Here is an 11,967-nt window from a genome sequence, read left to right on the forward strand (position 1 = left end):
ACTTGAAACAAGAAACGATGAAATGAAATTAAACAGCAGAACCAATTTTTCTTTTTAAATCGACCCTCACGAAAAAAAATCTATTCTCAGCTACTAACTTTTAAAAAATTTATTTTTTATTAACTTTCTTAACTGATGCTTACAGAGATTTCCTCACCCCCCTAAAAAAAATTTATTTAAATAACGAGAAAGACGGAAAATGAAAAAAAAAAAAAAAAACTGTCACTTCCGTATAGTGTTCACATTTTCCTATATTGTTTATCCTTGGAAGGTTCACATTTTTTTTTTTATCATCTCTTATTTTTACAAACTATTCATTTTGGCAACGGCGTTTTGTAACAAGACAAAAATATATCCCCCGATGATACATAGGGTATATTTTATATATATATATAAAAATTTACAAAACTTGTTTGAAAACATAAAAAAAACATGATCAGAGCATAAAAAGATTCCGAACTTATCAATCTGACACCACTAAAATCACCACATTTTTAGAGAATAAAAATCACGTAATATAATATACATAAGAGAAAAAAAAATTTTATCAAAAAATAACAGTAGTGTTGTTTTTTTAAAAGATCTAAGAATACAGATCTAGAGACATTACAATGCTATTCTACATTACGGAAGGCACATTCCTCTATGAATAAATCTGATTTATGAAACCCTCTTTAATAATCTCTCACGGACACACTCAAATATTAGTCGTATGATAACTTCTTCTTCTTCTTGCAGTGACAAAAATATCTGACAACTTATATACACGATTCTGAATGTTGCTTTGTAATAAAAGTTCTGGTTTATTTTATTTCTCTTTTTTAGCAGCAGCAAAGATGAGGACGGTTGGGAATTATTTCACGTGTTTCACGATCGTAGGAAGATTTCTTACCAACATTATTTTTTTTTTATTCATTTTTCTAATCTGTAATTTAATCTATCTCACATTTCGACTAGATTCATATTGTATTAAAAAATATATACCAAAGAATGTCTTTTGGAATTGCTTTCGTAAAGGAGGATATTTTAAACAGTGTATATATGTGTTTATATACTCCCGCGCAGTAGTAGTAGTAGTAGCTACAGCTGACGGAGGAGCGCGCATGCGCGCACGAGAGAGAAAGAGAAAGAGAGAGACACACACCACACGGAAACGTTTACTGCAACAGTAGACGACTAAAAGGACGGCGACTGACTGGTCCGCAATGAAAGACGCGAGAACGATATCAAACTGCGGCAAAAGGTGCCGCTGCGCCTGCTCTTCTGCTCTGCTCTCTCACGTGAACATAGCTTCGCTGGCGCCAACCAGGGGAGATTATTAAGATTCAAGGCGAACTGGTCTTCCTCTTCTTCTTCTTCTTCTCCTCCTTCTTTCCTTCCCTTCTCTTCTCTATTCTATTCTCTTCCGAGTTTGTTGGAAGAAGTAAAGTTGCACTATAAAGTCGGGGACGGCGTTTCAGCCAATAGCACTGTATCTTGAAGAAAGCCAAGCCTGGAAAGATATAATTCTTTCGTCGTGGTGGCGGCAGGATTCGATGTACGAGTTTGTATTTTGCGAAACTACAGAAAAAATGCCTTTTTTTTTTTTCCAAATTCTCCAGTCAGTATGAAGTAAAAATAGAATGTTAACATTTTCTCTCGCGTACTTCACCACCACACCACAGTAATCAAAATGCCCTTGTGGGATACAAACGCCTTACTCTTTATTTCTCTTTCCTTTTAAAAACACTTAAATAAATATGCGAGTTGTCGCGGTGGGATTACGTACGGCGGCACTAAGTCCCTTCGTGTCTTTTTACGTCACCCATAAGAGGTACATGAAAAAAAAAATATTTATAGAAAATAGGAAACTGTCACTGAAAGATAACCGGGATAGCGTATATCAGGTCACCTTAATAACAGAGGAACTTTGATGGGGACCGAAAGTTTATTTATTATCCAAGGCCCCGTTTGTCTCAAGCCCGTTTCTGGGGGGGGGGGGGGCCTTCAGACCGACGAAATGGCTGGAGACAGAGACAGCGAGACAGAGAGAGAGAGAGAAAAAAAAACTACTCACTTGGCATATCACATATTATAATCATGACGTAATGAATATCAGCTCATTACCGTCCATGCACTCACTCACTATTCGTCTCTCTTTTTCTTCGCCTTCCCCTCCACCTGTATCGTCCTGGTCGTGAGATCGACGCACTCGCCCAGGGAGGGCTCGGTGCCCCCCTCGCTATAATCGTGCCCGGCCAGTCTGGACAGCAGCAGAATGTACGAACAGGCGATTCTCAGCACCGACAGCTTCGACAGCTTCTGGTTGTGGCTGTAGGCAGGTACGGACGTCCTCAGCTTCTCGAAGGCGGCGCTGATGGTGTGCACTCGGTTCCTCTCGCGGGCGTTGGCCTCTATCCTCCTCTCGCGGGTCATGTTCTTGTAGTTCCGCTGCTTCTGCTTGTTCGGCTGCAGGAGCGTGTGGATGGTGTCGTCGTCGTCCCCCGCCAGGCTCGTCGTCTGCAGCAGCTCGTCGTCGACTTCCGCGGCAGGCGCCGACGACGCCTTGGCCGCCGCCGCGGCGGCGACCACCGCCGCCGCCGCCGCCGAACGGACAGTTTCGGACGGGCGGGGGCACCTCGAAGGGCTGCTATCCGACCCTATTAGAGATTCAACGCTAAGGAACTTGGACGGGGCTTTCCCTATCTTCTTGACCACGCTCACTTCGCGGGTGACCGGGTGTGGGTGTGGGTGTGGGTGGTTATGGTGTGGGTGGGGATGATGATGATGATGATGGTGATGGTGGTGGGTCGTCGAGGAGGAAGAGGTACTACTGGAGGAAGGCGGGGGCTCGGGGTGGGGGGCTTTCGTCACCAAGGGAATGGGTAGTTCCTCCTTGACCTGTTCCTCGGAAGGCGGCCTTGGGGGAGGGGGAGGAGGAGACTTCGGAGGCGGCGACGCCGGGTGAATGTGTGGGTGGATTAGAGGGCGCGCGAGGGGGTAGTGGTGGGGCAGCAACATGGGATAGGGATGAGGGGTCAATCCCGCCCACCCAAGTGGGGTCACCACCCGAGGATAACCCCACTGCGCAGCCACGGGCGGCCAGGCCGGCGGCAAGAGTAGAGGTGGAAACGCGCCCATGGGCGGCCGAGCCAGTGGTCCGAGGAGTGGGTGGTGGGCGAGGAGGGGCGGCGCCCCTGGGGAAGGGGACGACCCGACACTTTTGTCGTCGTTGACGCCGCCCTCGGTTCGGGCGACTTTGGCGGATTTCCGATGGACGTCGGGGCTGTGGCATCGTTTGTTGTTGATGTTGTTGATGCTGTTGTTGTTGTTGTTATTGTTGTTGTGATGATTGTTGTTTCCTTCATGGCACAACCGTCTTGGCTCAGCGGGCTTCCTGCGACTGCGAGCTGCGGCGGCGCGTGTCCCAGGCGACCAGGGCGCCGCGCCCGTGGGAGGCTCCAGGGGGCTGGTGGAAGGACTGGGACGGGCGTGGGCGTTGTTGGCTGGAACGGGCGGACTAATCACCCTTGGAGAAGCTCTGCTGGAGGCGGCGGTGGTGGTAGTGGTGGTGGTGGTGGTAGAGAAGTCTTGCGGAGAGTGTTTGATCTCGTCGTAGTAAGGCAGGGGGGGCGGAGACCCCCGGGAGCTGCCGAACTCGTAATCTTCCTGGGGGCTCCTTCGCTCCTTCAGGCCGTAGTCTTCCTTGCAGGGGTCTACGGCGGCGTGCTTGCGGAAGTTGTGGTAGAACTTGTGGGTGGGCGGGGAGCGCGGGCGGTGATGGGCGGCGGCGATTAAGTGATGGTGGGCTGACGGCGGCCGACTGAGGGGCGAGTGGCGGTAGTGGGCCTTAATGGGCGTGACTTTGACTTCGACACTGTCCTCGGAGGCGTCGGTGGGCGAGTGGTCGTCTTCGCTCAGGAAGTCTTCGCGCGGCCCCGCATATTCCACCTCCTCCTCCATCCTCCTGCAGAAGGGAAGGAAAGGAAAATGCGTTACAAAAGAAGCAATCATAAGATCTTCCTTATGTAGAAAACATAAACTACAAAAAATTATTACCTACAAAAATATAAACTACAAAAAACAATTTAGCTAAAAAACATAAATTACAAAAAACACATTACCTAGAAAAAATAAACTACAAAAAATTAATCGCCTACAAAAACAAAGCTAATTACCTACACAAACAAAAACTACAAAAAACAAATTACCTACAAAAACATACTACAAAAAAAATACCTAAAAACATAACTGCAAAAAAAAATTTGTCGAAAAAACATACAATACAAAAGATTGATTACCTACAAAAACATTAACTACAAAAAACTACCTACAAAACCATAACCTACAAAAAAAATTGTTTAAAAAACATACACCACAAAAAATTACCTACAAAAACATAAACTGCAAAAAACAATTTGGCTAAAATACATACACTAAAAAAAACTAATTACCTACAAAATCATAAACTACAGTTCAAAAATAAAGGAGCAATAACTTAGAGCATAAATATTCCTCAAAACTAAACAAGCTACTTAGAAAAATTAAAACAAAACAAATGCCATTCTACTACTATCGAGATGATGATGAAGATGAAGATTATTATTATTATTATTATTATTATTATTATTATTATGAACCCTAAACCCTATTAACATGGAACAAGCCAACGAAAAGACTCATCCGTAACCCATTCATAAAACGCACTGCACAAATGAAGTATAACCGGACGCTTAGAATAAAAAAAAAAACAATTTGAAAGTTGAATTACGAGAGCAAGACTGCCCGCGGGGCATTAGCTAATCACGACGACTTGTGACGCAACCGAAGGCCACAAAGCAGATTTCTGATTGGTCAATCGTCCTTCTCGGAGACACGCAACGGTGATCAGTGGTCACTTTATGTGACTTCAGTCTCCTTCCACCAATAATAACGGCCAGGTATTACAACACCTACACACCGAGATGTGACTCAACAAAAAAAAAAGCTAACCCATTACAAAGACGACATCTATATATATATATATATATATATATATATATATATATATATATATATATATATAAAAAATATATTTATATATTTACATATGTATAATACATATATAAACATGCATATATATATACTGTGTATACATATATATATATATATATATATATATATATATTATATTTTATATACGGCAACATTTGTAATCAACAAAGGAGAGAGAGAGAGAGAGAGAGAGAGAGAGAGAGAGAGAGAGAGAGAGAGAGAGAGAGAGAGAGAGAGAGAGAGATTAAAAAAGGTCTTATATACCATTCAGTAATTAAAAAGAAACATTTCTATTTAAGTAATTACAAGGGGAGACATCTCAAACAATATTCTTGTTTTCCATCGACACACTCTACAGTAATTCTTAACACAATTTAAAGTAATTTTTATCTACACGTAACAGAGCTTACTCAATAGTACTCTAAAAGAGAACTACGGGGAGAGAGAGAGAGAGAGAGAGAGAGAGAGAGAGAGAGAGAGAGAGAGAGAGAGAGTAGCACCGCCAACCACCATACTGTACAATATACACAAAAAACAGGTGACGTTGCAGAACGCGACCAAATATTGTGTACTTAGAAATACGAAATCAGCAAACAGCGACCCATAAGGAGGAGTGGTCGGTCACTTGCAATGCAACAGTCACGATTAAAGCCATTGAGATTTCGGTCCTGCCTTCCGGCTAAGGTGAGAATTGAAGGCGGGAGGGAGTCGTCTTCTTCACTTCTTGCAGCTAGCAACAGAGAGAGAGAGAGAGAGAGAGAGAGAGAGAGAGAGAGAGAGAGAGAGAGAGAGAGAGAGCAGTCAGTAAGTACCCTGTGTAAGGTATTAATACAGTGACTGATGCTGATATTTAGTAGTCAACTTTACTAATGCAGCAGCGTTATTTGCAATTAGGCTTTTTGAAATTGTGCAAATACTATAATTCACTGTTCCTCTCTCTCTCTCTCTCTCTCTCTCTCTCTCTCTCTCTCTCTCTCTCTCTCTCTCTCGTCGTGGGAGTGATCAAAGACGCTCACTATTTGGTTTAACCTGCATTGTCTCAGTGACATTCAAGATGGAGGGGGTTAGGATAGGTACTTTAACGAATGGGGGTTGATAAAAGGTAATAAATTCTAAAAAATAAATACACAACGGTATATTAAATAGACAACGATATATTTAAGTAATGAAACGAGGGAGTAAAAAACACGGACTGCAGTTTGAATCTAGATACCCTCAGCAACAAATCATAATAATAATAATAATAATAATAATAATAATAATAATAATAATAATAATAATAATTCCGGTAACGAACAATACAACGGGACTTGAACACCCTACCAAATATGCAGTTGAACTGCAACCATTTCTTCCAAATACACAACGGGCTTAAGGTGTGGTGCACAGAGAGAGAGAGAGAGAGAGAGAGAGAGAGAGAGAGAGAGAGAAGAGAGAGAGAGATGACTTGCAGTGTTGACTTACTCCCTCACTTTCTCTCAGCTGAGCCTCTTAAGTGACGGATCGTATGTGCATAACTGTATACATGACATGTTAGTGAATCTATACGTCTCGTGTGCATTTACCATTTTCTGGGGACCAGGGTAAGACAGAACGAGAAGTCATCTGAAAACACAGTGGTATGGAGAGAGAGAGAGAGAGAGAGAGAGAGAGAGAGAGAGAGAGAGAGAGAGAGAGAGAGAGAGAGAGAGAGAGCTAATTGTCGTGTTATGAAGGAAAATGAGTTAAGACTTTAATAATTTGGTAACAAATTTACAATATATGTATATATATTATGGATATACATGTATATGTGTGTATACACAGGAAGGAGAGAGAGAGAGAGAGAGAGAGAGAGAGAGAGAGAGAGAGAGAGAGAGAGAGAGATGAGGCGAAAGCTAATTGTCGTATTATGAAGGAAAATGAGTTAGACTTTAATAATTGGTTAAAAAATTTCAATATATGTATATATATAAAGTATATATATGTATGTGCATATGTGTGTTTTGTGTGTATACAGAGAGAGAGAGAGAGAGAGAGAGCTAACTGTCGTAGTATGAAGGAAAATTAATTAACTTCCAGTAAATATATATATATATATATATATATATATATATATATATATATATATATATATATATATATACACACACACACCTGCACACACACACACACACACACAATTCTCTCAAGCCAAGAGGGAAACCTCCAGACAAGGCGCCAAAGTCAAATGATGAAGGGAAATGTTTCTCCTGCTTCTGCTGATGACCATGCCGTCCGTAATAGCATTAACATTCCTCCTGCGCCGTCCTTGCCCATTGAACAGAAGACGCTACTGTCTGTCTGTCTGTGTGTCTGTCTGTGTGTATGTCAGTGTGTCTGTGCGTCCCTGCCCACCCTCTCACACTACACACCCACTGGCACTGACATCGTCATCCTAAGTGGTTCTAGGGCCATAAAAGCAGCGGCGGCGGCGGCGGCGGCGGCAGCGTGTACTCTCTCTCTCTCTTCCTATACATATACATACATATATATATATATATATATATATATATATATATATATATATATATATATATATATATATATATATATATATATATATATATATATATATATATATATATATATTTTATGCTGATTATTGAAAACTGACCCATTTTCCTTCATACTACAGCAGTTAGCTCTCTCTCTCTCTCTCTCTCTCTCTCTCTCTCTCTCTCTCTCTCTCTCTCTCTCTCTCTCTCTCTCTCCATATATATACATATATAATAAATATATGCATATATATATATATTACTTTTATACCCGATTATTGAAAACTGACCCATTTTCCTTCATACTAGAGCAGTCAGCTCTCGCCTCCTCTCTCTCTCTCTCTCTCTCTCTCTCTCTCTCTCTCTCTCTCTCCTGAAAGCAAGAACGTCTTCTTTTAAGGTATAACCGTTGCAAGAGCGTTGCCAATTGCTAGAGAAGGCACTCAGCAATGATGATGTTAGAATGATCTCGGTAATGGCTCCCCGAAGAGATAAGATCGGGCGATGGAGTGAGGACCTCCAGCGCTAAAGGTTACAGTATAATATCTCTCCTGAAGGCGAGATAGAGATTTGGGGGTTTCTCTGAGGGTAGCAGGTTCAATCGCCAACTGGTAGTAGTAGTAGTACTGTATAGTCTCATTACGGTGTAAGATACTTGACGTAATGACATGCAGATCCGGTGCATTCCAGTCATAGCAACTGAGACGTCAACAAATTTGCTCGCGCGCGCGCGCACACAAAACAAAACTGATAAGAAAAAATAATCATATAAAAAAATTACAACAAAAACGTTTTAAATAACGAAAATGAAATCAAAAGAACTGCAACGCAAGACCTAAGGATGGGAGGAGGAGGAGGAGGAGGAGGAGGAGGAGGAGGAGGAGGAGGAGGAGGAGGAGGAGGAGGAGGAGGAGGAGGGAAAATAATCATGTAAAAAAATAACAACAAAAACGTTTTAAATAACGAAAATGAAATCAAAAGAACTGCAACGCAAGACCTAAGGATGGGGGTAGGAGGAGGAGGAGGAGGAGGAGGAGGAGGAGGAGGAGGAGGGTGGGGTTGGGGGGGTAGCCTAGTATCCTACGGCACCTGTCCCTCTCTTCGCCGCCATGATGGGTGTGTGTAGACATGGCCCCGGCCGCCACATTGGAGCCTTTAACCTCCCTCCTGTGGCGCCATCCGTGTCCTCTCTCCCTCTCCCCCTCCCTCCCCCTACCTCCATCTCACACTCACACCCTGACCGAGCCTTCCTTTTGCACTGTGGCTCCCTCCCTCACCCTATCCCTCCCTCACCCTATCCTCGTGCCTGCCCTTATTTCACTAGCGCGCCCTCTGCCCTTTCATTGACAGACACCCAAGTCTCGTATTATGTTCGTCTTCCTCCTCTTCTTCTTCTTCTTCTTCTTCTTCTTCTTGGTGTCGCTCGTTATTCATTATGCAATGCTTCTTGACAGCTCGGCTAAACACACAAACGTCGTATGAATAAAATCCGTCTCTCTCTTTCTCTTTCTCTCTCTCTTATGATGATTCAATCTCTACTGAATTATTGTCCTCCGTTGCTAGATTTGAATGCGTCGTCAGGTTCTCGTCAGAAGGATGTCAGTACTCAAGGCAAGTGTAACGACGACTTGACACCAAAACAAAAGTAGTATTAATGGAGTCAAGTTGTTGTTCACTCTCTCCCCAAGAGTTTCACTATGTTCACACGGCACAACTTGGTATGCCCAATCTTTTCCCTAAGCTTAAACTCTCTCTCTCTATCCTAGACAGTTTCACTGTATTCACAGGGCAAAACTTGATATGCCCAATCTTTCCCTAAGCTTATACCCTCTCTCCTAGAGAGTTTCACTAAGTGTCACAAGGCACAACTTGATATACCCAATCTTTTCCCTAAGCTTATACTCTCTCTCTCTCTCTCTCTCTCTCTCTCTCTCTCTCTCTCTCTCTCTCTCTCTCTCTCTCCTAGACAGTTTCATTATATTCACAGGCCAAAACTTGATGTGCCCAATCTTTTCCCTAAGCCCAATTTTTTCCCAAAGCTTAAACTATTAAACACTCTCTCTCTCTCCTAGACAGTTTCACTATACTCATGGGGCAAAACTTGATATGCCCAATCTTTTCTCTGAGCTTAAACTCTCTCTCTCTCTCTCTCTCTCTCTCTCTCTCTCTCTCTCTCTCTCTCTCTCTCCTAGAGAGTTTCACTATATTCACAGGGCAAAACTCGGTATACCCAATCTTTTCCCCATGCTTAAACTCTGTCTCCCTCTCTCTCTCACCTAGAACGTTTCACTATATTCACAGGGCAAAACTTGATAAAACTCTGTCTCTCCTCTCTCTCCTCACAGCATACCCAAATTCTCTCTCTCTCTCTCTCTCTCTTCCAGAACAATCCATGACCAATGGTGTAGAGCTGACGGAGACAAGGAGACTGAAAGGTGGAGATTGTATACAGATGAAGGAGTCAATATTTGCTGAGCTGTGTACCTTCCTACTGTACAGAGAGAGAGAGAGAGAGAGAGAGAGAGAGAGAGAGAGAGAGAGAGAGGAAGAGAGGAAGTGACATCATCCTCCCACTGTGGGAAATGACATAATCTCGTCACCTAAAGACGCGTATGTGGGAAAAAACGGGAGAGACAGAAATTAATTTTTTTTTTTTTTTTTTACGACACTGGGCTTTACTGGAACGAACGACATTCCATTAACTGTCAAATATTTATTTGTCGCTTCACTTCCCACCCAGTCCCACAAACGGGAAGCAGCGACCAGCGTTACTTACACCTGTGTCATTACCACACGAGAGAGAGAGAGAGAGAGAGAGAGAGAGAGAGAGAGAGAGAGAGAGAGAGAGAGAGAGAGAGAGAGTCTTCGGAAAAAAAAAGAAACATTAAGCTGATGTTTATCGAGGTGTAAAATCTATATTTTCCTAGAGGGGGAGGGATGACATTTTGCCTAAGATTAATTGACTGATCGTGACGCAATCGACCCGCTGGTTTGTATATATCTCTCTCTCTCTCTCTCGGTTGCTCGGGCGTGCGTAACAATAAAATTACACGAGTGAGTATGTGTGTATGTATGTGTGTGTATGTATGTGTATATATATATATAGATATAAATACGAGAGAGAGAGAGAGAGAGAGAGAGAGAGAGAGAGAGAGAGAGAGAGAGAGAGAGAGAGATGCTTTTGACCGTGAATAATAACTGACGAAAGGTTCGTGCCTAACGCATTACATCGTATAATGATGACTAACAACGCTAAATACTAAAGCGACCCACACGAATTCAAGCTTACTTTTCACAGCACTCAGCCCCATTCATGCGATTCTCATTCGAACGTGGAATTTAAAAAAAAAAAAAGTTGCAAGAGGTACAAAAGGCCTCCTCCGACAATACGCATCTCAAGCCCTCTACCAGGCAAATAAGGTCTACCTGAACCCTTTTTATATGCATGGAGAACAGAGAACGGAAAACGCAGAACACGACAACATGTCCGTATCATAAACGCAGCCACCGTCAACTCTTGATAATTAAAGTTTTGGTCTCACCTGATCATAAAGGGGAAGACATCGTGAGAACTCGCATCTTGAGAGACATTAAGAGCCGCTCTACCGTGAAAGACAGGGGGGCAGGCAGGCCAGTCAGTACCTCTCTCTCTCTCTCTCTCTCTCTCTCTCTCTCTCTCTCTCTCTCTCTCTCGTCAACACGCAACGCATCGCGCGAATACTTATCCAAACCTTTATAAATATCATGGGCAGTAAATTAATGAGAAGTGACAGGAAGGTGGGTCTGCCCAAACTGTCACCAGAGACACCCCCCTACCCCCACACATGCTAAATCCCTCCCCCTAACCCCCACCAAAAAAAAACTATCAAACGTCTTCGTCAAAAGGTCACGAAATATCCGGGAACATAAAACATATTTAGGACCAAACGACAGACAAACATGCGTAACAGACAAACCCTCTCTCTCTCCTCTCTCTCTCTCTCTCTCTCTCTCTCTCTCTCTCTCTCTCTCTCTCTCCAGCCACCCACGCACGCTGCCAAGCCAACAGAGAGCCACTTAAAACAAGATGCTAAAAATTCTTCACAAGGGCAATAACATAACGACGTGGTAATAACGAAAGAAGGGAGGAAGGGGGAGGGAGGAGGAAGGGGGAAGGGGGAAGGGAAAGGGGAACTCTGGTACAAAAAAACCAGGCGGATAAAACAAAAGCTCCTTTTTTTTTTTTTTTTTTTTTTTTTTTTTTTTGCATATGAAGCGTAAACGCAATTGCCTATAAACTTCCCTTTCTCTACGAGCGCTTCCTGTCTGCAATGACGCCTAATGGAAATAAATTTCCTCCACTTCCTCAGACACGCAGGAAAAAAAAAGTCTGCAACAAATATTTGTGTACTCTACTGTCTTTTTAAAAGTGCAAATGCGACGGGCAAATTAGTGCCAT

The 11,967-nt window shown here is 42.9% G+C and overlaps 1 protein-coding gene across 1 annotated transcript in view; it reads right to left on the reverse strand.

Moving 5' to 3' along the window:
• Nucleotides 1-802: 802 nt before the first annotated feature.
• The window catches only part of net, a 26,532-nt gene continuing 15,367 nt past the window's right edge, over nucleotides 803-11,967 (reverse strand). The window contains exon 2 of the mRNA XM_067091205.1: nucleotides 803-3,946. Coding sequence (XP_066947306.1) covers nucleotides 2,125-3,946 — 1,822 coding nt within the window. The 3' untranslated portion in view covers nucleotides 803-2,124. The remainder of the gene's footprint in view (nucleotides 3,947-11,967) is intronic.

The sequence above is a fragment of the Macrobrachium rosenbergii genome, chromosome 48 (genome assembly GCF_040412425.1).
Source record: "Macrobrachium rosenbergii isolate ZJJX-2024 chromosome 48, ASM4041242v1, whole genome shotgun sequence".
In the NCBI taxonomy this organism is placed as follows: domain Eukaryota; kingdom Metazoa; phylum Arthropoda; class Malacostraca; order Decapoda; family Palaemonidae; genus Macrobrachium; species Macrobrachium rosenbergii.